Source organism: Ranitomeya imitator, chromosome 1 (genome assembly GCF_032444005.1).
Source record: "Ranitomeya imitator isolate aRanImi1 chromosome 1, aRanImi1.pri, whole genome shotgun sequence".
Lineage (NCBI taxonomy): Eukaryota > Metazoa > Chordata > Amphibia > Anura > Dendrobatidae > Ranitomeya > Ranitomeya imitator.
In genome coordinates this window covers 581,068,303-581,094,708 of record NC_091282.1, presented here as the reverse complement: position 1 = coordinate 581,094,708, position 26,406 = coordinate 581,068,303, and the positions used below count along the sequence as shown (strand labels likewise).

The 26,406-nt window shown below is 43.6% G+C and overlaps 1 protein-coding gene across 8 annotated transcripts in view; it reads left to right on the top strand.

The window, feature by feature from the left end:
* Nucleotides 1–26,406, top strand: part of LONP1 (lon peptidase 1, mitochondrial) — a 480,916-nt gene that overhangs the window by 211,174 nt on the left and 243,336 nt on the right. For all 8 annotated transcript variants that reach the window (XM_069767869.1, XM_069767870.1, XM_069767867.1 and 5 more), the window contains one exon: nt 24,812–24,899. In XM_069767869.1, the coding sequence (XP_069623970.1) occupies nt 24,812–24,899 (88 nt within the window). The remainder of the gene's footprint in view (nt 1–24,811; nt 24,900–26,406) is intronic.

Genomic DNA, 26,406 nt, shown 5'->3' with positions numbered 1-26,406 from the left:
CCCACTGGGAGCCACGAGGAGCATCGGGGGAGATGGGTGAGTATCGGGGGGCTATCTGGGACCCCTTTTCTCTGTCCTCTGATGTGCGATCACATCGGAGGACAGAGAAATTAAAAAGAGATCGCTTTTTTTTTTTTTTGCGATCGCCGGTAAATGGTTAATTACCGGCGATCGCAAATGCGGGGTCGGTAAAAAAACCCCCAAATCATGTTCTCTGGGGTCTCGGCTACCCCCGGCAGCCGAGACCCCTGAGAATATCCGACTCTGGGGGGGCGCTATTTACTTTTTCCACAGCGCCGTTGATTAACGGCGCTGTGGTTTAAGTACCCTTAGCGGCCGCCGTTAAAAGGCGTATCGGCGGTCGCTAAGGGGTTAAATGTAAATGTTCATGTCACTTTTTTGTGTTTTCCAAATAAAGCTGTGTTCACACTTATGCCGTATCCATATTGTGGTGATCCCCTTATATAGGACCTACTCTGTTTTTCTTTGTGCATTGAAGATATAAAATGATTTCTATCTTTCCCTTTTTTTCCCTCCCCTTCCTATTCCTTTTCTCCTTTTTCACTCTTTTTCCCTTTTTTCCCAATATATTTCATGGGCTTATCCACTAGACTTGTATGTTCCCAATATATTGGATCCAGATAAATGCATACGTTTCATTACCTCAGAGTACCACTATTCATTGGAATTTTATTGGTTTTCGACATGACATAATTCTTTTTTATTTAAATACAATTTTTTTTTTGCATCTTTTAAAATTGTAATTGTTAACCCCCTTAATGACCCCAGCTTTTTTCATTTTTGCATTTTCATTCTTCACTCCCCTTCTTCCCAGAACCATAACTTTTTTTATTTTTCTGTCAATATGGCCATGTGAGGGCTTATTTTTTACGGGACGAGCTGTACTTTTGAACGACATCATTGGTTTTAGCATGTCATGTACTTGAAAACAGGAACAAAATTTCAATCGTTGTGAAATTTCAAAAAGAATTGCAATCTCACGCTTGTTTTTTGATTGGCTTTTCTTGCTAGGTTCACTAAATGCTAAATCTGACCTGCCTAAGATTCTCCAGGTTATTACGAGTTGAAAGACACCAAACATGTCTAGGTTCTTTTTTAGCTAAGTGGTGAAAAACAATTCCAAAGTTTGCTAAATAAAAATTGGGTTCATTTTCCGATATCCGTAGCGTTTCCATTTTTCATGATCTGGGGTCAGGTGAGGACTTATTGTTTGCGTGCCGAGCTGACATTTTTAGTTATACAATTTTGGTGCAGATACGTTCTTTTGATCGCCCGTTATTGAATTTTAATGCATTGTCGCGGCAACCAAAAAAAGTGATTCTGGCGTTTTTGACTTTTTTTTTTTTTATAGCTACGCCGTTTAGAAATCGGGTTAATCCTTTTTTCATTGATAGATCAGGCGATTCTGAACGTGGCGATACCCAGTATCCTGGCTATAAATATACCACATGTATTACATCCAAGATTGAAAATTTAATATCCGCTTGAAGTACAGTTCAATATTGCATATAGGTAAATGCAGAATAAAGTGCATAGTGCTCATAGCCAAAAGAGTCTCAAGACAAATATAAAATACTTAAAGGGAACCTGTCACCCCGTTTTTTCAGATTGAGCTATAAATACTGTTAAATAGGGCCTGCGCTGTGTGTTACTATAGTGTATGTAGTGTACCCCGATTCCTCACCTATGCTGAGAAATACATTACCAAAGTCGCCGTTTTCGCCTGTCAATCAGGCTGGTCTGGTCAGGTGGGCGTGTTCACAGCGCTCTTTTCTTCCCCAGCTTTCCGTTGGTGGCGTAGTGGTGTGCGCATGTCCAAGGTCTGAATTCCCTGCGCCCACGTGAAGACAGCGCGCGATCTGCGCTGTAATCCCTTGCATCGGTGGGGGCGGCCATCTTCCTGGGGCCGCGCGTGCGCAGATGGCATGCTCTGCTGCACGGGGCTTCAGGAAAATGGCCGCGGGATGCCGCGCGTGCGCACAAGCGATCGCGGCGGCCATTTTCCCAAAGCCGAGTTTGCATCTCGGCTTTGGGAAAATGGCCGCCGCGATCTCTAATGCGCACGCGCGGCATCCCGCGGCCATTTTCCTGAAGCCCCGTGCAGCAGAGCATGCCATCTGCGCACGCGCGGCCCCAGGAAGATGGCCGCCCCCACCGATGCAAGGGATTACAGCGCAGATCGCGCGCTGTGTCTTCACGTGGGCGCAGGGAATTCGGACCTTGGACATGCGCACACCACTACGCCACCAACGGAAAGCTGGGGAAGAAAAGAGCGCTGTGAACACGCCCACCTGACCAGACCAGCCTGATTGACAGGCGAAAACGGCGACTTTGGTAATGTATTTCTCAGCATACATGGGGAATCAGGGTACACTACATACACTATAGTAACGCACAGCGCAGGCCCTATTTAACAGTATTTATAGCTCAATCTGAAAAAACGGGGTGACAGGTTCCCTTTAATACATTGCACACAGGTATGTGTGAGTTTTTCTCTCCCTGATTGGCCTCAGAAAAAAAACGTGTAATAGAGTATGAAGTGCATAATCCCCTAAGGGCAATCAGGAACAGATCAAGATCAAGGGAACTAATTAGAGTGGCAATGGTAAAGACCACAGATAAATATAAATATCCAGAGTTCAGCTCCGTCCAACGTACCCCTTGATGTGCCTTTCAATGGCAAAGTCTTCCTCAGAAGCTGACACAACTTGATTGGCTCTGCTACATAGAGGCGATGCTCAGATGGCCCCTATGTAGCAGAATTACTGCATTGCTATGAGTTACGACCACAGGGTGGCACTCATAGCAATCCGGCATCAACAACCATAGAGTTCTCAAGGAGACCTCTGGTTGTTATGCCGACATGCCAATGACCCCTGATCATGTGACGGGGGTCACTGGTGCTGCATTTGCATTTCCGGCCAGATGTTAAATGCCGCTGTCAGAATTTGACAGCTGCATTTAACTAGTTAATAGGCGCGGATGGATCACGATTCCACCCGCACCTATTGCGGAATATGTCAGCTGTTAAAAACAGCTGACATGTCCCGGCTTTCATGCGGGTTCACTGCTGGAGCCCACATCAAAACGGGACTTCTGCACTTGGAAGTACTATTCCGTCAGAGGGCAGAGAGGGGTTAAATGTGGAATCTGTACTTTCATGTATTTTCTGTTAAATCAGTTCTGTAAATTTATGTACTGTATATTCTATGTAATTGTGACTGTACTATCCACAAAACATGTTGCCTTATGTAAAGGATGACCCCTATAAAAGTTTGACTGACATCCTGTTTTTATGTGCCTGATGAAGGAGTCAGACTGACTCCGAAACAAGTTGCCTACATAAATACCTTGTTATTGCCGACTGTATCTGGTCTCCGTTGTTTGGCAGCGCTCATGAAACCGCTTTTTTTTTTTCTCCTCTCACATTGGCGCCTTGATTCTTGACCACCTCTCAGGATTGCATGGAAGTAGCAGCAGCCCATGGGAGATTGATTACTTACCATATATTAGTATTGTGCCTACTGCACAGCATTTCAAGGTGAGCTTTACAATACTTACCTTTCCAACTGAACAGTGCTGGTGGTACTCCTCTTAGCAGCGCTCTCCTTTCTCCATGATGTTCCCTGTCTATGATTGGGTCAACTTGAATGTCAGTGCAGCAAGCAGGAGGTCCGCTAGTAGTTGGCTTTGACTTCCTCTGCAATACTTGTCTTATTATTGCGGATAATTTATGAATTGTCTTCTGAATCTGCCTCCATAAATCTGAGCATCTCTATTTGTTGTACCTTTTTTTTAAGTGCATTTTATGTGAGTTTGTATTTATTTTTTCCGTTTTTTCGGCAGAGTTTAGTGATTCCACACGTTTTCACCTTATTCATCATTTGCGACTTTTTAAAAATTCACAAACATTTGCATCAACTCTCCTCCAGTTCTCCTCCTGGTCTAATATTCTGAATGTTGTTCAAGAGTCTAATTTTTTCCATTTTTTTTTTTACTTTGCGCCAAATAAATTAACCACATTTTCCATTTTAATGATTTTGGTGCAATAAATGCCATAAAAAAAGACAAAAAATAGCATATGATGAATGTTAGAAAAAATAACACTAACTTTTTCAAGTAAGAGCACGGTGAAGATAGAAAGGAAAGCAGTACTGAATTGTGTGGATAAAACAAATCTTGTTTAATGTCCATTCAAAAAGTGATTACAAAAATGAAGAAAAGCATAAGTTCATAGCACACAAAATTAAGTATTAAATTATAGAAGAGAAATCAAGCATTCATTGATCTTACATATGATGTGGTCCGTGTAGAGATACCCAAGGTATGAGCATCTGCTGAATAGTCGGGTCTACTCTATATACCCTTTTTGACCCATAGACTTACATTGGTTATTATTTTTCTACCTCATAACCAGATATGGTGACCTATCGCTATGTTCATAGCTTCTACCATATTAGAAGAAACTAGTAACTTGCAGAATATGCATATTAGTTCTGTACATTACCTCATTTTAAAATGCCTAAGCATATAGCTTGTGTGACCCTTAAAAGAACCATTTGTTATCTCCATATAGCCACACTTTAGCTTATGACATACAGACCACAGATGTTTCTAGCAAGGTTCTCACAATAACTCGGTCACAAAGTAATCAGAGTCTCTGCTCGCTAGTTAGACTCTGTATACGTTAAGTAATCTTCTATATTTTTTATTATTGCTATATTAATATTTTACAGTCCCTCCTGATTATGATTTGAGAAATATCGTAATCATTCCTAAGCTCATTCTCTCACCATTCGTATCACATTCATTCTTTATTTTGAAAACCTTGTATCAACATCTGTCTTGAATGTCATCTGAATTTTGAAAACTAAAATAAAATTTAAATTTGAGTTATATTTTTCCTTTTTAACATTTCTTTTAAAATGTCATCTTTAACTTTTTATAAATGTTCTTAATTTTACACATAACTATTTGATACATTATACACAGCAAAACTATAATAAATATAATAACAATCGGATTAGATAATACATTTTCGCTGAAGACTGTGACCAACTAGTTACTGATTTTCCTAAATTTCTCCACTAAGATGAGCCTGACATATTCGTCCATTCATGTTCAATATCATTTACATTCCCTTGCTCATGTCTGAATACAATTTCAGCTTCTTTTAGTTGTTTTGTTAACAAATTTAACAAACCCTTGTCTTTCTTTATTTCATTTGTCCACATATCCCAAGGAAAATTATTTATTTGGGACAAATTGAACTGTATAGGAAGGATTTTTAGATTTCTTGAGCCTATTGATGTAATATTAATACTTCCTTCCTTTGAGAGAGTTTTCACATTTCCCTCAATACAATATAAACCTATTGTCAGATTTTCAGCATGTACACAAGATGAAAAGAATGCAGAAACAACTTCTTTTTCTGACATACCGTATGTTTCGGACTGCAAGACGCACTGCCCCCCCCCCCAAAAAAAAGGGGGGAAAATGGGGAGTTCGTCTTATAGTTGGGATGCAGGCTTACCGGCAGTGGTGTGGCGGTGGCAGAGGTGTGGCGGCGGCAGAGGTGCGGGGATGATGAGGCGCAGCGAGCGGTATGGCATGAGCGGGGTCCCTTCCACAGGTAAGGTGACGCAGCGGCCCGGTAAGCAGCAGAGCCGGACGAATCATGGCTTTATCGGTGGCGGCCATCTTGCTGAGGCTGCGCGTGCGCAGATGGAGTGCTCTGCTTCCTGGGGCTTCAGGAAAATGGCTGCAGGAGGCCGCGCGTGCGCAGATGGAGATCGCGGAGGCCATTTTCCTGAAGCCGAGATCTAAATCTGCGCAGATGGTGATCGCAACGGCCTCCCGCGGCCATTTTCCTGAAGCCCCGCGAAGCAGAGCACTTCATCTGCGCACGCGCGGCCTCAGGAAGATGGCCGCCACCACCGATAAAGCCATGATTCACCCGGCTCTGCTGCTTACCTTGGATACTGGGCCGCTGCGTCACCTCACCATTGGAAGGGACCCTGCTCACGCCATACCGCTCATTGCGCCTCATCATCCCTGCACCTCTTCCACTTTCACAGCACTGCTGCAACCCCCCATGCACACCAGGCCATGGCGTCGCCCACCTAAGCAGGAAGGGACCCTGCTCAGGTGCACGCCATATCGCCCACCGCACCTCTGCCGACACCATGCCTGCTCTGCCACCGCCAGCCCTCAGGTAAGATACTGTAAATTCGGACAGTAAGACGGACCCCCATCTTATAAAAAATCTTTTTTTCTGCAATTTTCACCCCAAATTTGGGGTGCGTCTTATGGTCCGGTGCGTCTTATAGTCCGAAAAATACGGTACCTTGGAAACAAATCTTATTAGCACTAACTGGTGTCACCAAGTCATGTATCGTGTGTACATTCTCAACTCTGGCATGACATGAGGTATGATTATGGAAACATGAATGATAAATGACTTTATCCTGTCCAGGTAGACACATTACCTTAGAAACAAAATTTGAGTATGAGGAAATGTCTAATTGTTCAGTGTTTGTACCGTCAAATGCAAAATCTGTGTACTGTAATTGATAATATAGCAATTGTGTATGACTAACAGAAATTCCCAGAACAGTTATAGGAACCTGGCTTCTCTTTCCGACACTGGAATCGGTGATGTTCCTACACAAATGTTCTGTTCACATCATAACCACTATCTATTGAATCGTCCTGTATGTCTTCATCTATTAGACTTTGTAGACTTGATCCTCTTGGTTTCCGGGAATGTAGAGTTCTTTTGAAAGGTTCATTCACTTCACTAGTATTTGTTCCACAATGTAAAATATCTTCTGCGTAGATCACCATTGAAACAGTACAAAGTAGCAGAAATGTAATTCCCATGAGATAGTAGCTTTCCCTGGAAATTGTCGTCTTCTCCTGAAGGATTGGTGTTGAATCCCTTCCATCAAGGACATGGTGTTTCGTATTCCAGCTCTTATTGGAATTCATTTCTTCCTAAAAGAAATGCAGTATCATTATTTTGCAACATACAATTTGCATTGACGTACCCACACTTTTTGTTGTCTGCGGGTATTTTTAACCAAATTAGATACTCGTTGCACAAGAATCATAACTTGTCCCATGGTTTCAATGATCTCAAAGGGACCTTCCCAGTTACTTTCCCAAGGTCCACTCTTCCTGAAAGTTTTAATCATCATTTGAGCCCCTTTCTTGAATTTGGATTCATATGGTGGCTCCATTCTCTGCATACTTGATGCAGCATTTTGAAGAATCGTTTTCAAGTTTTCCTGCAACAATTGCAACCATTTGGACCTTGCAATAGCATCTTTTTGAGGTGTGGACAAAAATGGTTCATGTGGAAAAACCAATGGCATTTTTCTTCCTGTCATTAGTTCAAAAGGAGAAAACTGAGTTGTGGAAGAAGTTGTCCCTCTCACACTCAACAGTACAAAAGGTACAGCATCAACCCAAGTATTGCCTTTGTCCAATAGCATCTTGGCAATTCTGGATTTTATTGTTCTATTCATCCTTTCCGCAATACCAGCAGACTGTGGATGGTAAGGTACATGGAACTGTTGTTGTACCCCTAGAATAGTACAAACTGCTTGCATGATTTTTCCTGTAAAGTGACTTCCTCTATCAGAGGTGATCATTCTTGGGATCCCCCAAGTACAAAAGACATGATTAACTAATGCTCTAGCTGTAGACAAAGCATTATCTTTCCTCACAGGTAAAATTTAAACCCATTTAGAAAAAAACATCTACTACAACCAATGCATACCTGAGACCATTGTTACCTGATTGTAATGGAACAATGTAGTCGATTTGTAACGTAGACCATGGACCGTCTGCAGGGACGGTTCGGAGTAGTGGCGGTTCTGTCCTTTTGGTCTTGGATTAATTTTAGCACAAATGAGAAATGATTGAATAATACTTTGTACTGTCTCTTCCATCTTTTCCCAGTAAAATTTCTCTCTGAGAATGCCTAACAATTTCTGTTGGCCCAAATGACCCAAACTTTCATGATTATATTTTGTGAACTCAACCTGTAGATGTTTTGGTACAACAGGACGCAACTCACCGTTTAAGTCATGACACAAAACCCCATTTTCACAAGCAAGGGGAGGTTTTAGATCAACCCGGGAAGCAACAAGGGATGTGTCTTTTTCTTGTTCTTCCGCAAAAGAAGGGATATGCGTGTCTGTTCTTTGAACTGCTAAAATCTCAAAAGTTTCAGGTTGAAACACTTCTTTTCCTGTCAGGGCTGCCTCTTTGGCTAACCTATCTGCGGTGGCATTTCCAACAGATAATTCATCATCAGATTTTTTTATGGGCAGGGACTTTGACAATAGCAAAACCATTAGGCTATGTGCACACGTTCAGGATTTCTTGCAGAAATTTCCTGTGCAAAACAGGACATTTTCTGCAAGAAATCCGCATGTGTTTTACCGCGATTTTACCTCGTTTTTGGTGCTTTTTTTTGCGGATTTTTCCGGAGGTTCCCAATGCAATAATATAGTGGGAAATCCGCCAAAAATCCGCAAAATTATTGAACATGCTGCATTTTTTACCGCAATGCTTTTTTTTCGCAGAAAAAACCGCATCATGTGCACAAAAATTGCAGAATGCATTCTAAATGATGGGATGCATAATGTAAGCGTTTTTTGCGTTTTTATAGCTTTTTATAGCAAAAAAAGCGAAAAAAAGGCGAAAAATCTGCTATGTGTGCACACAGCCTTAGGGGTTTTTGATGCTATTTCAAAAATTGTTTTCAGTGTATCACTATGTACAAAAGTATTATTAGAAGAATCTACATAGCCTCTTTTTTCCCAAACTGGCAAATAATCTGTCAGTGATCTAACAACATAGAAGCTATCACTGTAGATTACAATGGAACTCTGATCATCAGCGTTGTTCAGCTGTAGTACCATTTTTACTGCTTCTAGCTCTGCCCTTTGAGCTGAAAAATGACTTGGTAATTTGTGTTTTACAACCTGTCCCCTTTTGGGATAAAAAATGGCATATCCTGAATAGTAGTGCACATCTGATTAGAATCTGGAACCATCTAGAAAAATTGGTTCATCTTTTGCCCCTGCCTTCGTCTGAAAAGCGATAGACTAGGATCCTGAAAAGACTGTAAGCAATCATGAGTTTGTCCTTCATATTGCATCAACTGAGGAATGCTATAGGAAATTTTTTTTTTCTTTTTTTTTCTCTTTTTTCCTCTTCATCTATCTCAATCCCGATATTATAGAATGGAACACCCCCAAGAAAGAAATAGGGACAACCTGTCCAGGAATTTATATATAAATTATTTATTTTTTAGTAGTTGTTTTAATAATAAAAGATTTCTTTTTTTAACCCCTTCCCGACCCATGACGCCACGTAGGCGTCATGAAAGTCGGTGCCAATCCGACCCATGACGCCTATGCGGCGTCATGGAAAGATCGCGTCCCTGCAGGCCGGGTGAAAGGGTTAACTCCCATTTCACCCGATCTGCAGGGACAGGGGGAGTGGTAGTTTAGCCCAGGGGGGGTGGCTTCACCCCCCCGTGGCTACGATCGCTCTGATTGGCTGTTGAAAGTGAAACTGCCAATCAGAGCGATTTGTAATATTTCACCTATTATAACGGGTGAAATATTACAATCCAGCCATGGCCGATGCTGAAATATCATCGGCCATGGCTGGAAATACTAATGTGCCCCCACCCCACCCCACCGATCGCCCCCGCAGCCCCCCGATCTGGCCGGTACACTGCTCCGGCTCCCCTCCGTCCAGTGCTCCGCTCCCCCCCGTGCTCTTGTCCGCTCCCCCCGTGCTCCAATCACCCCCCCGTGCTCCAATCACCCCCCCTGCACTCCGATCCACCCCCCCCGGTGCTCCGTTCCACCCCCCCGTGCTCCATTCCAGCCCCCCCGTGCTCCATTCCAGCCCCCCGTGCTCCGTTCCACCCCTCCCGCGCTCCGATTCCCCCCCGTGCTCCGATCCCCCCCCCGTGCTCCGATCCCCCCCCCCGTGGTCCCCCCCACCCCATCATACTTACCGATCCAGCCGGGGTCCCGTCCGTCTTCTCCCTGGGCGCCGCCATCTTCCAAAATGGCGGGCGCATGTGCAGTGCGCCCGCCGAATCTGCCGGCCGGCAGATTCGTTCCAAAGTGCATTTTGATCACTGAGATATAATCTATCTCAGTGATCAAAATAAAAAAAATAATAAATGACCCCCCCCCCCCCCTTGTCACCCCCATAGGTAGGGACAATAAAAAAATAAAGAAATTTTTTTTTTCCACTAATGTTAGAATAGGGGTAGGGTTAGGGCTAGGGTTAGGGCTAGGGTTAGGGCTAGGGTTAGGGCTAGGGTTAGGGTTAGGGCTAGGGTTAGGGTTTCGGTATGTGCACACGTATTCTGGTCCTCTGCGGATTTTCCCGCTGCGGATTTGATAAATCTGCAGTGCTAAACCGCTGCGGATTTATGGCGGATTTACCGCGTTTTTTTCTGCGCATTTCACTGCGGTTTTACAACTGCGATTTTCTATTGGAGCAGTTGTAAAACCGCTGCGGAATCCGCACAAAAGAAGTGACATGCTGCGGAATGTAAACCGCTGCGTTTCCGTGCAGTTTTTCCGCAGCATGTGTACAGCGATTTTTGTTTCCCATAGGTTTACATTGAACTGTAAACTCATGGGAAACTGCTGCGGATCCGCAGCGTTTTCCGCAGCGTGTGCACATACCTTTAGAATTAGGCTATGTGCACACGGTGCGGATTTGGCTGCGGATTCGCAGCAGTGTTCCATCAGGTTTACAGTACCATGTAAACATATGAAAAACCAAATCCGCTGTGCCCATGGTGCGGAAAATACCGCGCGGAAACGCTGCGTTGTATTTTCCGCAGCATGTCAATTCTTTGTGCGGATTCCGCAGCGTTTTACACCTGTTCCTCAATAGGAATCCGCAGGTGAAATCCGCACAAAAAACACTGGAAATCCGCGGAAAATCCGCAGGTAAAACGCAGTGCCTTTTACCCGCGGATTTTCAAAAATGGTGCGGAAATATCTCTCACGAATCCGCAACGTGGGCACATAGCCATAGGGTTAGGGTTGGAATTAGGGTTGTGGTTAGGGGTGTGTTGGGGTTAGGGTTGTGGTTAGGGGTGTATTGCGGTTAGGGTTGTGATTAGGGTTATGGCTACAGTTGGGATTAGAGTTAGGGGTGTGTTGGGGTTAGTGTTGGAGGTAGAATTGAGGGGTTACCACTGTTTAGGCACATCAGGGGGTCTCCAAACGCAACATGGCGCCACCATTGATTCCAGCCAATCTCGTATTCAAAAAGTCAAATGGTGCTCCCTCACTTCCGAGCCCTGAAGTGTGCCCAAACAGTGGTTTACCCCCACATATGGGGTACCAGCATACTCAGGACAAACTGCGCAACAATTACTGGGGTCCAATTTCTCCTGTTACCCTTGTGAATCTAAAAAAATGCTTGCTAAAACATAATTTTTGAGGAAAGAAAAATGATTTTTTATTTTCACGGCTCTGCGTTGTAAACGTCTGTGAAGCACTTGGGGGTTCAAAGTGCTCACCACATATCTAGATAAGTTCCTTGGGGGGTCTAGTTTCTAAAATGGGGTCACTTGTGGGGGTTTCTACTGTTTAGGCACACCAGGGGCTCTGCAAACGCAACGTGACACCCGTAGACCATTCCATCAAAGTCTGCATTTCAAAAGTCACTACTTCCCTTCTGAGCCCCAACATGTGCCCAAACAGTGGTTTACCCCCACTCATGGGGTATTAGCGTATTCAGGAGAAACTGGACAACAACTTTTGGGGTCCAATTTCTCCTGTAACCCTTGGGAAAATAAAAAATTCTGGGCTAAATAATTATTTTTGAGGAAAGAAAACGTATTTATTATTTTCACGGCTCTGCATTATAAACTTCTATGAAGCGCTTGGGGGTTCAAAGTGCTCACCACACATCTAGATAAGTTCCTTTCGGGGTCTAGTTTCCAAAATGGGGTCACTTGTGGGGGGTTTCTACTGTTAAGCCACATCAGGGGCTCTGCAAACGCAACGTGACGCCCACAGAGCATTCCATCAAAGTCTGCATTTCAAAACGTCACTACTTCACTTCCGAGCCCCGGCATGTGCCCAAACAGTGATTTACCCCCACATATGGGGTATCAGCGTACTCAGGAGAAACTGGACAACAACTTTTGGGGTCAAATTTCTCCTGTTACCCTTGGGAAAATAAAAAATTGCAGGCTAAAAGATCATTTTTGAGAAAATAATTTTTTTATTTTATTTTCATGGCTCTGCGTTATAAACTTCTGTGAAGCACTTGGGGGTTCAAAGTCCTCACCACACATCTAGATTAGTTCCTTTGGGGGTCTAGTTTCCAAAATGGTGTCATTTCTGGGGGATCTCCAATGTTTAGGCACACAGGGGCTCTCCAAACGTGACATGGTGTCCGCTAATGATTGGAGCTAATTTTCCATTTAAAAAGCCAAATGGCGTGCCATCCCTTCCGAGCCCTGCCGTGCGCCCAAACAGTGGTTTACCCCCACATATGGGGTATCAGCATACTCAGGACAAACTGGACAACAATATTTGGGGTCCAATTTCTCCTATTATCCTTGGCAAAATAGGAAATTCCAGGCTAAAAAATCATTTTTGAGGAAAGAAAAATTATTTTTTATTTTCATGGCTCTGCGTTATAAACTTCTGTGAAGCACCTGGGGGTTTAAAGTGCTCAATATGCATCTAGATAAGTTCCTTGGGGGGTCTAGTTTCCAAAATGGGGTCACTTGTGGGGGAGCTCCAATGTTTAGGCACACAGGGGCTCTCCACACGCGACATGGTGTCTGCTAACAATTGGAGCTAATTTTCCATTCAAAAAGTCAAATGGCGCGCCTTCCCTTCCGAGCCCTGCCGAGTGCCCAAACAGTGGTTTACCCCCACATATGAGGTATCGGCGTACTCGGGAGAAATTGCCCAACAAATTTTATGATCCATTTTATCCTACTGCCCATGTGAAAATGAAAAAATTGAGGCGAAAATAATTTTTTTGTGAAAAAAAAGTACTTTTTCATTTTTACAGATCAATTTGTGAAGCACCTGAGGGTTTAAAGTGCTCACTAGGCATCTAAATAAGTTCCTTGGGGGGGTCTAGTTTCCAAAATGGGGTCACTTGTGGGGGAGCGCCAATGTTTAGGCACACAGGAGCTATCCAAACGCGACATGGTGTCCGCTAACGATGGAAATAATTTTTCATTCAAAAAGTCAAATGGCGCTCCTTCCCTTCCGAGCCTTACCATGTGCCCAAACAGTGGTTTACCCCCACATGTGAGGTATTGGTGTACTCAGGAGAAATTGCCCAACACATTTTAGGATCCATTTTATCCTGTTGCCCATGTGAAAATGAAAAAATTGAGGCTAAAAGAATTTTTTTGTGAAAAAAAAGTACTTTTTCATTTTTACGGATCAATTTGTGAAGCACCTGGGGGTTCAAAGTGCTCACTATGCATCTAGATAAGTTCCTTGGGATGTCTAGTTTCCAAAATGGGGTCACTTGTGGGGGAGCTCCAATTTTTAGGCACACGCGGGCTTTCCAAACGTGACATGGTGTCCGCTAAAGAGTGGAGCCAATTTTTGATTCAAAAAGTCAAATGGCGCTCCTTCCCTTCCAAGCCCTGCCGTGCGCCCAAACAGTGGTTTACCCCCACATATGAGGTATCGGCGTACTCAGGACAAATTGGACAACAACTTTCGTGGTTCAGTTTCTCCTTTTACCATTGGGAAAATTAAAAAAATTGTTGCTAAAAGATAATTTTTGTGACTAAAAAGTTAAATGTTCATTTTTTCCTTCCATGTTGCTTCTGCTGCTGTGAAGCACCTGAAGGGTTAATAAACTTCTTGAATGTGGTTTTGAGTACCTTGAGGGGTGCAGTTTTTAGAATGGTGTCACTTTTGGGTATTTTCAGCCATATAGACCCCTCAAACTGACTTCAAATGTGATGTGGTCCCTAAAAAAAATGGTTTTGTAAATTTCGTTGTAAAAATGACAAATCGCTGGTCAAATTTTAACCCTTATAACTTCCTAACAAAAAAAAATGTTGTTTCCAAAATTGTGCTGATGTAAAGTAAACATGTGGGAAATGTTATTTATTAACTATTTTGTCTCACATATCTCTCTGGTTTAACAGAATAAAAATTCAAAATGTGAAAATTGCAAAATTTTCAAAATTTTCGCCAAATTTCCGTTTTTATCACAAATAAACGCAGAATTTATTGACCTAAATTTACCACTAACATGAAGCTCAATATGTCACGAAAAAACAATCTCAGAACCGCTAGGATCCGTTGAAGCGTTCCTGAGTTATTACCTCAAAAAGGGACACTGGTCAGAATTGCAAAAAACGGCAAGGTCTTTAAGGTCAAAATAGGCTGGGTCATGAAGGGGTTAATAATACATTTTTGTTTAAGGTGGAATTCAAACTTAATAATCGATAGCTTTTATACGCAAAGAAATGAATGGTGTGGCTCAGTAGCCTGTGCATTATGCAGCAGAACTTGGTAACTGGGGAATCTCACCCCACAGGTTCTTATCAGCGATCTTCCTCTTTTTTCTCTTTTTTTCTTTTTTCATTGAAGAGACATTTAATCGATTAACTTAACCAACTGATTACCATCTCTTTTAACTTAATATCCCGTAAATATAAATTAAAGGGAACCTGTCACCCCGTTTTTTGAGATTGAGCTCTAAATACTGTTAAATAGGGCCTGCGCTGTGTGTTCCTATAGTGTATGTAGTGTACCCCGATTCCCTATGTATGCTGAGAAATAACTTACCAAAGTCGCCGTTTTCGCCTGTCAATCAGGCTGGTCAGGTCGGGAGGGCGTGGTGACATCGCTGGTTCTTCCTCAGCTTTACGTTGGTGGCGTAGTGGTGTAGTGGTGAAGACACAGCGCGCGATCTGCGCTGTAATCCCTTGCATCGGTGGGGGCGGCCATCTTCCTGGGGCCGCGCGTGCGCAGATCGAGTGCTCTGCTGCACGGGGCTTCAGGAAAATGGCCGCGGGATGCCGCGCGTGCGCATTAGAGATCGCGGCGGCCATTTTCCCAAAGCCGAGTTTGCATCTCGGCTTTGGGAAAATGGCCGCCGCGATCTCTAATGCGCACGCGCGGCATCCCGCGGCCATTTTCCTGAAGCCCCGTGCAGCAGAGCACTCGATCTGCGCACGCGCGGCCCCAGGAAGATGGCCGCCCCCACCGATGCAAGGGATTACAGCGCAGATCGCGCGCTGTGTCTTCACCACTACACCACTACGCCACCAACGTAAAGCTGAGGAAGAACCACCGATGTCACCACGCCCTCCCGACCTGACCAGCCTGATTGACAGGCGAAAACGGCGACTTTGGTAAGTTATTTCTCAGCATACATAGGGAATCGGGGTACACTACATACACTATAGGAACACACAGCGCAGGCCCTATTTAACAGTATTTAGAGCTCAATCTCAAAAAACGGGGTGACAGGTTCCCTTTAATGCAAGTTTATCCTTCAATGAATTCTGTGTCGACAAAGTTGTATTAACCTTTTGGAAAAAAAAAAGGGTGTTGTGCTGTATACTTTTACTTGGTATTTAAGCAATGTAAGCACGTTGTATCTGTATGTTGTATGTGGAATTTCCTGAAGAAGAGGTCGTACTGACCTTGAAATGCGTTGAATAAACCACCTTTTAAATTTATTATCCTTGGAACTTCATCATTAAGGCAGCGCGGATTTAACCCACACCTCCTGCACAGTTTATATTATCAACTGAGGAATAACATATTTGGCCTTATAATCTACCTCAATTTGTTTGGGAGACCATGACAATAACCAATGAGCAAATCTCTGATGTGACACACCTGGGATGTTATTCTCAAAGAGAGGTTTTAGTGTAGAAAGAGGAGTCTGCAATATGATTTTGTTGAACCCAACAATGTGTTCAGTTGCTTTGACTGCAAACTAAACACCTACAAAATGTCTTGCACATGTCTCAAACCCTCTTTCCACAGGTGAGAGAAGCTTAGAAAAATAGCCCAAAATTCTCCACTCTTCTCCTTGCAACTGTAGCAGCACAGCAGACACAGATGTCTCTGATGTGTGTAATTGCAAAGTAAATGGAGCCGATGGATCTACTGTGGATAAAGCAGGTGCATTTTGTAAATTCATTTTCAATTGTTCAAATGAGGTTTGTTGTTCATCACCCCAAGGACCAAAGTAATCACGATTTTCACCTTTTAAAACATTGTACAAAGGCCTTGTCTGCAAAATTTTCGATGAAATCCCTTGAAAAGTTTATAAGACCCAAGAAATGTCGCAATGCCTTGTGTGATGTTGGAATTGGTAGAGAAGCAATTGTCTGTACTCTTACCTGCAGTGTCTTTTTCCTGGACTCAACAACACTCCTAAAAACCTGACCTCGGTCTGCATCAATTTGACCTTTTTTGTGTTCAACTTCAACCCTGCATCATGCAGCAGCTCAAACAATTCTGTCAGAAGAGAAACATGTGACTCTTTATCCTCAGTAGACAACAGGATATCATCAACATATTGCAAAATACAATCAGGCCTTGAAAATCTGGATAATACCTTTGCCGACGCCTGATGGAAAACACTAGGTGACAAATGTGCTCCTTGAGGTAGCCTGCAAAACAAATATTGCTCATCCAAGAAAGTAAATGCAAACTTGTACTGGTAAGGGTAACTCTTTTCAAGAGGTATACTGAAAAAGCCATTACTGATGTCTAGTACAGAGAAAAATTTTGCCTTTGCATTCAGCCTTGCCATCATGTCATGAGTATCCGCAACAATGGGTGCTACATTAGGAGTATGTTTGTTAAACATCCGTAAATCCAATATCATTAGATAAGAACTTTAGATGTAACCCCTTCACGACATGCACCGTACATCTACTGCGCATGCCGTGAATCCCCCTTTGATGTGGGCTCCGGCGGTGAGCCCACATCAAAGTCGCGACATGTCAGCTGTTTTATACAGCTGACATGTGCGCGCAATAGCGGCGGGTGAAATCGCTATTCACCCGCCGCTATTAACCTGTTAAATGCCGCTGTCAAACACAGACAGCGGCATTTAACTACCGCATCCGGCCGGGCGGCCGGCTATGACGTCATCGCCGACCCCCGTCACATGATCGGGGGTCGGCGATGCATCAGGAAGGTAACCATAGAGGTCCTTGAGACCTCTATGGTTACTGATGCAGGTCTGCTGTGAGTGCCCCCCTGTGGTCGGCGCTCACAGCACACCTGCATTTCTGCTACATAGCAGCGATCTGATGATCGCTGCTATGTAGCAGAGCCGATCAGGCTATGCCAGCTTCTAGCCTCCCATGGAGGCTATTGAAGCATGGCACAAGTAAAAAAAAAATGTTTTTAAAAATATGAAAAAAATATAAAAAATATAAAAGTTTAAATCACCCCCCTTTCGCCCCATCCTAAATAAAATAAAAAAAACCCAAACCTACACGTATTTGGTATCGCCGTGTTCAGAATCGCCCGATCTATCAATTAAAAAAAAGCATTAACCTGATCGCTAAACGGCGTAGCGAGAAAAAAAATCCGAAACGCCAGAATTACGTTTTTTTTGGTCGCCGCAACATTGCATTAAAATGCAATAACGGGCGATCAAAAGAACGTATGTGCGCAAAAATGGTATCATTAAAAACATCAGTTTGGCACGGAAAAAATAAGCCCTCACCCGACCCCAGATCACGAAAAATGGAGACGCTACGGGTATCGGAAAATGGCACTTTTTTTTTTTTTTTTTTTAGCAAAGTTTGGAATTTTTTTTCACCACTTAGATAAAATATAACCTAGTCATGTTAGGTGTCTATGAACTCGAAATGACCTAGAGAATCATAATGGCAGGCTAGTTTTAGCATTTAGTGAACCTAGCAAAAAAGCCAAACAAAAAACAAGTGTGGGATTGCACTTTTTTTGCAATTTCACCGCACTTGGAATTTTTTTCCCGTTTTCTAGTAAAAGACATGGTAAAACCAATGGTGTTGTTCAACAGTACAACTTGTCCCGCAAAAAATAAGCCCTCACATGGCCAAATTGACGGAAAAATAAAAAAGTTATGGCTCTGGGAAGGAGGGAAGCGAAAAACGAACACGCAAAAATGAAAAAGGGCCGCGACTTGAAGGGGTTAAACACACCACAAAGGAATGTTACTTATAGAATTAGCCTTTCGGATGACACCTTGATCTAACAATTCCTGTATGATCTTTGACATAGACTCAATTAATTCTGGAGGCAATTTATACTGACGCTGTGGAGGAGGATCTCGCCCTTCCATATTTACAATAACATCCTTCATTGTACCAACCTCATCCCTGAACTGAGCCCAAAGAGAAGGAAAAAGCTGTACAATTTCTGTCAATACCCCATCACCACCATTTTCAGGCCACAGGTGATCTGTTGACACAACATCATTTAAGCAAATACCGTATATACTCGAGTATAAGCCGACCTGAGTATAAGCCGACCCCCCTAATTTTGCCACAAAAAACTGGGAAAACTTAATGACTCGAGTCTAAGCCTAGGGTTGGAAATGCAGCAGCTACCGGTAAATGTCAAAAGTAAAAATAGATACCAATAAAAGTAAAATTAATTGAGACATCAGAAGGTTAAGTGTTTTTGAATATCCGTATTGAATCAGGAGCCCCATATAATGCTCCATAAAGTTTATGATGGGCCCCATAAGATGCTCCATATTAAAATATGCCCCATATAATCCTGCATAAAGGTTAATAATGGCCCCATAAGATGCTCCATAAAGATATTTGCCCCATATACTGCTGCACAAACGTTGATTATGGCCCCATACAGACACTTGCCCCATATAGTGCTGCACAAATGTTATGGCCCCATACAGTGCTACACAAACGTTATGGCCACATACAGTGCTGCACAAACGTTATGGCCCGATATAGTGCTGCACAAACGTTATGGCCCCATATAGTGCTGCACAAACGTTATGGCCCCATATAGTGCTGCACAAACGTTATGGCCCCATATAGTGCTGCACAAACGTTATGGCCCCATATAGTGCTGCACAAACGTTATGGCCCCTTATAGTTTGCACAAACGTTATGGCCCCATACAGTGCTGCTCAAACGTTATGGCCCCATATAGTGCTGCACAAACGTTATGGCCCCATATAGTGCTGCACAAACGTTATGGCCCCATATAGTGCTGCACAAACGTTATGGCCCCTTATAGTGCTGCACAAACGTTATGGCCCCATATAGTGCTGCACAAACGTTATGGCCCCATATAATGCTGCACAAACGTTATGGCCCCATATAGTGCTGCACAAACGTTATGGCCCCATATAGTGCTACACAAACGTTATGGCCCCATATAGTGCTGCACAAACGTTATGGCCCCATATAGACACTTACCCCATACAGTACTGCACAAACGTTATGGCCCTATATAGTGCTGCACAAACGTTATGGCCCCATATAGTGCTGCACAAACGTTATGGCCCCATATAGTGCTGCACAAACGTTATGGCCCCATATAGTGCTGCACTAATGTTATGGCCCCATATAGTGCTGCACAAACGTTATGGCCCCTTATAGTTTGCACAAACGTTATGGCCCCATACAGTGCTGCTCAAACGTTATGGCCCCATATAGTGCTGCACAAACGTTATGGCCCCATATAGTGCTGCACAAACATTATGGCCCCTTATAGTGCTGCACAAACGTTATGGCCCCATATAGTGCTGCACAAACGTTATGGCCCCATATAATGCTGCACAAACGTTATGGCCCCATATAGTGCTGCACAAACGTTATGGCCCCTTATAGTTTGGACAAACGTTATGGCCGCATACAGTGCTGCACAAACGTTATGGCCCCATATAGTGCTGTACAAACTTTATGGCCCCATATAGTGCTGCACAAACGTTATGGCCCCATATAGTGCTGCACAAACGTTATGGCCCCATATAGTGCTGCACAAACGTTATGGTCCTATAGATGCTCCATACAGACACTTGCCCCATTTGCTGTGATAAAAAAAAAATCACATACTTCCCTCTCCGTCGCTCAGGCCCCCGGCACTTTCAATATTCACGTGCTCCTCGTTCCGGCGCCGCTCCATCTTCAGCACTAGCGTTCAGGCTGAGGTCGCGCACTGACCACATCACCAGGAGCAGGTAGTATAATGGGGAGGGGGAGCGCTGCTCTGCGTGATACTCACCTGCTCCTCGTTTTGGCGCCGCTCTATCTTCAGCAGTGGCGCCCTCTGACCTGAGCGCCACTGCTGAAGATAGAGCGGCGCCGAAACGAGGAGCAGGTGAGTATCACGCAGAGCAGCACTCCCCCTCCCCGTTATGCTTACCTGCTTCTGGCGCTGTGCAGTCCCTGCTTCACTGGCGCTGCAGCTTCTTTCTATAGTGAGCGGTCACCGTTACCGCTCATTACAGTAATGACTATGCGGCTCCACCTCTATGGGAGGTGGAGCTGTATATTCATTACTGTAATGAGCGGTACCATGTGACCGCTCAGTACAGGAGGAAGCTGCTGGCGCTGGGAAGCCAGGGATCGCGCCAGGAGCAGGTAAGTATAATTAGACAGCCCCCGCTCCCCCTCACTTGCCGACCCCTGGGTATGACTCGAGCATAAGCCGAGAGGGGGACTTTCAGCCCAAAAAAGTGGGCTGAAAATCTCGGCTTATACTCTAGTATGTACGGTACTTCCAACATGGCTATAATCGCTAGGATCAATGACTACAGGTTTACAACCATTAGAATCTTTCCAGATCACTTGATTTCCTAGATCAACTACCAATCCAAATTTCTGCATACAATCTGTGCCAAGTATATTTTCAGAATCACGACAATACCAAATGTCAATTCCTGTTTTGAAAGAACTAGGTATTTCCAAGGTCACATTGGTAACTAAAGTAGCCTTTGTTCCACCTTTTCTATTAAAACCAACAATTGTACAATCTGGTGAATCTGGTTGTAGCTTCAAATCAAGATTTGTAACACTTAATTGGGCTCCTGTATCAATAAGAAATAAACATTCTGTCCTGTTAAATTTCCTTTGATAAATGGTCTTCCACAGTCATCCAGTGTAACTCGAGTCACAAATTCTAATGGATGGGGTGTAGGTATTGCCTGTGATTGTCAGAAAGATGGAGGAGATGGGAGAAGACCAGTGTCCTTTTTTAAAAGCACTCGGAATTCTATTCCTGGACTCCTGGTCTGCTTTATGGTCATTTCTCTGATCTGTCTGATTAATGGTGCAATCGGTGACTGAGTCTGTCTGTTGTCAGTGTGAGTGGGTACAGAAAAATGTAATGGAGGTGCGGAAGGTCTGGTGGATGATTTCGGCATGAGTCAGTTTTCCCTTCCAAGCTTTCCTGTTTTGTGGGTACCAGTCTATGATTCTGCTCTCAAGAATTTTCTGCACTGCCACTTTGTGTCCAGGTATACCACATAATGAATATTGTTCCTTTGTGTAGTATTTTTACCTCTATGATCAATGTAATCTCTGCTCTTGGATGTTACTGTGGGTCTAGGTTTCAGCTGACTGTCTTCTTTCTCATGGACTACAGCTATTTTAGCATTGACCTGATTTTGTTTCATGGATCTCCTTACTCTGTTGATAAGAGCTGTTGCTTCTTGCAATGATGGCTGAGCACTGGCCAGTTGTTCTGAGGCCAAATCTAAATATTTTAACTTTTTTACAAAAAATCTGATCATGGATGCTGGCTCCTGATTAGGCCTACGATCCATCACCATTCTATAGGCCTGTTCAAATTTTAGCAAAAATGCAAATGGGTCATGATTAATATTGGTTCGCAACTGTTCCAGAACATCAGCTGTGGGAGTGGATTCTCCTGTAAAGAACAAATTTAATTGTCTAAGTCTTGTCTTCTTTTGTACTTTGTGTCAATTCATTATCCTCATTTAATCTGTGTGTGGTCTGTAACCTTTTTCCCCATATGTGAGGGTAACCATACTTTGAATATCTTGTTTTTTTGTTCATCATTAGATTGAATTTATCTGTGTTAGATTAAAAAATGTCTGCATTATTAAAGGCTTCTACCTTGTCATTGAAGTTTGGAATGTCTTTTAAAATTTTCATTAACTGATCGTGTATTTTCAGATTAATGCATGCTGCTCTGTCATGGAACTTTTTCCCGTTGTAATTCATCTGCCTGTAAGGCTATGTGCACACGTTCAGGTTTTTTCACGCTAAAAACGTTATAAAAACTCATTAAAAACGCATACATTATGCATTCTATCATTGAGAATGCATTCTGCATGTTTTGTGCACATGGATGCGTTTTTTTCCGCGAAAAAACGCATCGCGGTAAAAAAAATAAGCATGTTCATTATTTTTGCGGATTTTCTGCGTTTTTCCCGCAATTCTATGCATTTGGGAAAAAACGCACCAAAACGCGTCAAAAACGTGTGAAAAACGTGGTAAAATCGCGGTAAAAACGCATGCGGATTTCTGGCAGAAATGTCCGGTTTTTGTAAGGGAAATTTCTGCAAGAAATCCTGACGTGTGACCTATCGCTATGTTCATAGCTTCTACCATATTAGAAGAAACTAGTAACTTGCAGAATATGCATATTAGTTCTGTACATTACCTCATTTTAAAATACCTAAGCATATAGTTTGTGTGACCTTTAAAAGAACCATTTGTTATCTCCATATAGAGCCACATTTTGGCATTTCTGACAATTGTCTTTTAGCTTATGACATACAGACTACAGATGTTTCTAGCAAGGTTCTCACAATAACTCGGTCACAAACTAATCAGAGTCTCTGCTCACTAGTTAGACTCTGTATACGTTAAGTAATCTACTATATATAATTGTCTAAGGGTTTTTCCGTCTGTCTGTCTTTCTGTCTGTCTGTCTGTCCTGGAAATCCCGCGTCTCTGGTTGGTCGAGGCCGCCAGGCCTCGACCAATCAGCAACGGGCACAGCGACGATGATGTCATAAAGGACGTAGAAATCCCACGATTCAGCGTCCGGCACAGTATCGATGTAGATGTCATAATGGTTGCCATGGCGACGATTATGTCAAAGGTTGGCCCGACCAATCAGCGACGGGCACAGTCTCCTGCGAGTTCTGGAATCATCATTGTCCATATACTACGGGGACATGCATATTCTAGAATAACCGATGCGTTCGAATCGGGCCACAATCTAGTCTACTATATAATTGTCTAAGGGTCACTTCCGTCTTTCTGTCTGTCCTTCTGTCTGTCACGGATATTCATTGGTCGCGGCCTCTGTCTGTCATGGGATCCAAGTCGCTGATTGGTCTCGCCAGCTGCCTGTCATGGCTGCCGCGACCAATCAGCGACAGCCACAGTCCGAATAGTCCCTCCCCTGCAGTCAGCGCCCGGCGCCCGCTCCATACTCCCCGCAGTCATCGCTCACACAGGGTTAATGCCAGCAGTAACGAATTGCGTTATGCCGCGGGTAACTCACTCCGTTACCGCCGCTATTAACCCTGTGTGACCAAGTTTTTACTATTGACGCTGCCTATGCAGCGTCAATAGTAAAAACATCTAATGTTAAAAATACTAATAATAAAAAAAATAATTATATACTCGCCTTTCGCGACGCTCCGGTGACCGCTCCATGCAAGCGGCAGGTTCCGGTGCCAGTGATGGTATGGGTGAAGGACCTGCCATGATGTCACGGTCATGTGACCACGCCGTCATCACAGGCCCTGTGCGAGAAGGACCTGTGATGACATCGCGGTCATGTGACGTCATCACAGGTCTTTCTCATGCAGGCGCGCAGGACCTGTGATGACATCGCGGTCACATGACCGTGACGTCATGGCAGGTCCTTCTCACGCAGGCGCGCAGGGCCTGTGATGACATCAGTCACATGACCGTGACGTCATGGCAGGTCCTTCTCACGCAGGGCCTGTGATGACGTCGCGGTCCTGTGACCACGACGTCATCACAGGTCCTGCGTGAGAAGGGCCTGCCATGACATCACGGTCATGTGACAGAACTACAAGGGGCCCTCGGAAGGTGAGTACCTGTGACATACGTGGCTGGGCAATATACTACGTAGCTGGACAATATACTACGTGACTGGCCAATATACTACGTGGCTGGGCAATATACTACGTGGCTCTGTGCTGTATACTATGTCGCTGTGCAATATACTACGTGGCTCTGTGCTGTATACTACGTGACTGGGCAATATACTACGTGACTGGGCAATATACTACGTGACTGGGCAATATACTACGTGACTGGGCAATATACTACGTGACTGGGCAATATACTACGTGACTGGGCAATATACTACGTGACTGGGCAATATACTACGTCGCTGGGCAATATACTACGTTGCTGGGCAATATACTACGTGGCTGTGCAATATACTACGTGGCTGTGCAATATACTATGTGGCTGGGCAATATACTACGTGGGCTGTGCAATATACTACGTGGATATGCATATTCTAGAATACTCGATGCGTTAGAATCGGGCCACCATCTAGTCTTCTATATTTTTTATTATTGATATATTAATATTTTACAATTCATCTGGACACCTTTGTTTTTCTATATGGAGGTCTGCATTTCAATGCATGTAACATTATGCAATATCAGAAAGTCTGACAATATCATGCTACATTTTTAGCTAAATGTTGGGCAAATGTAATTCTGTTGAATATACATCTTTGTATAAACTTAAAATGCAGCTTCTCAACTTTTTTTCCAGGAGAACATATGTTGGGGCCATGCCAGGAAAAATAATCCAGTGTCTAAAGAAGACCAAAACTGATAATCCTCTAATTCTTATTGATGAGGTTAGTGCATTCAATGCTATAATATGTTTAAGGAAGCACGCCTATCAAAGCTTTTATTCTCTCAAAGAGGTGGCCCATTATATTGTGTAATGCCTCCAAGCGCTTGGATACACCTTTTCTTTTTAAAGATTTTTCTGTATTTTCATGACTATGAAAATTGTACATTCACACTGAGGGCATCAAAACTATGAAATAACACATGTGGAATTATATACTTAACAAAAAAGTGTGAAACAACTGAAATTATGTCTTATATTAAAGGTTCTTCAAAGTAGCCACCTTTTGCTTTGATCACTGCTTTGCAGACTCTTGGCATTCTCTTGATGAGCTTCAAGAGGTAGTCACCGGGAATGGTTTTCACTTATCAGGTGTGCCCTGTCAAGTTTAATAAGTGGGATTTCTTGCCTTATAAATGGGGTTGGGACCATCAGTTGTGTTGTGCAGACGTCTGGTGGATACACAGCTGATAGTCCTACTGAATAGACTGTTAGAATTTGTATTATGGCAAGAAAAAAGCAGCTAAGTAAAGAAAAACGAGTGGCCAGCATTACTTTAAGAAATGAAGGTCAATCAGTCCGAAAAATTAGAAAACTTTGAAAGTGTCCCCAAGTGCAGTGGCAATAACCAACAAGCGCTACAAAGAAACTGGCTCACATGAGGACCGCCCCAGGAAAGGAAGACCTAGAGTTACCTCCAGTGGCGTAACTACAAAGTTAGGGGCCCCGGTGCGAACTTCCAAATGGGGCCCCCCCCTGCAGCCCTGCCATACAACTCAATGTAACCCCCATAGAATAATGGCCACACATGATGCTCAATACTGTATAACGGCCACCACACATGATGCTGCATACTGTATAATGGCCACACATGATGCTCCATAGTGTATAATGGCCACACATGATGCTCCATAGTGTATAATGGCCACACATTGCTCCATACTGTATAATGGCCAGACAGTGCTCCATACTGTATAATGACCACCCACACATAGTGCTCCATAGTGTATAACGGCCACACAGTTCTCCATACTGTATAATGATCCCACATCATGCTCAATACTGTATAATGACCACAAATGATGCTCCATACTGTATAACGGCCACACATGATGCTCAATACTGTATAATGACCCCCCTCCTGTATGCATGGCTCATCTCCCTCCTATCCCATATACATAGCTCATATTACCCCTCCTGCATGCATGACTCATATCTCCCCCCTGTATGCATGGCTCATATTCCGCCTCTGTATGCATGGCTTATATTCCCCCCTGTATGCATGGCTTATATTCCCCCCTGTATGCATGGCTCATATTCCCCCCCCATGTATGCATGGCTCATATTCCCCCCCTGTATGCATGGCTCATATTCCGCCCCTGTATGCATGGCTTATATTCCCCCCTGTATGCATGGCTCATATCCCCCCCCCCTGTATGCATGGCTTATATTCCCCCCTGCATGGCTCATATTCCCCCCTGCATGGCTCATATTCCCCCCTGCATGGCTCA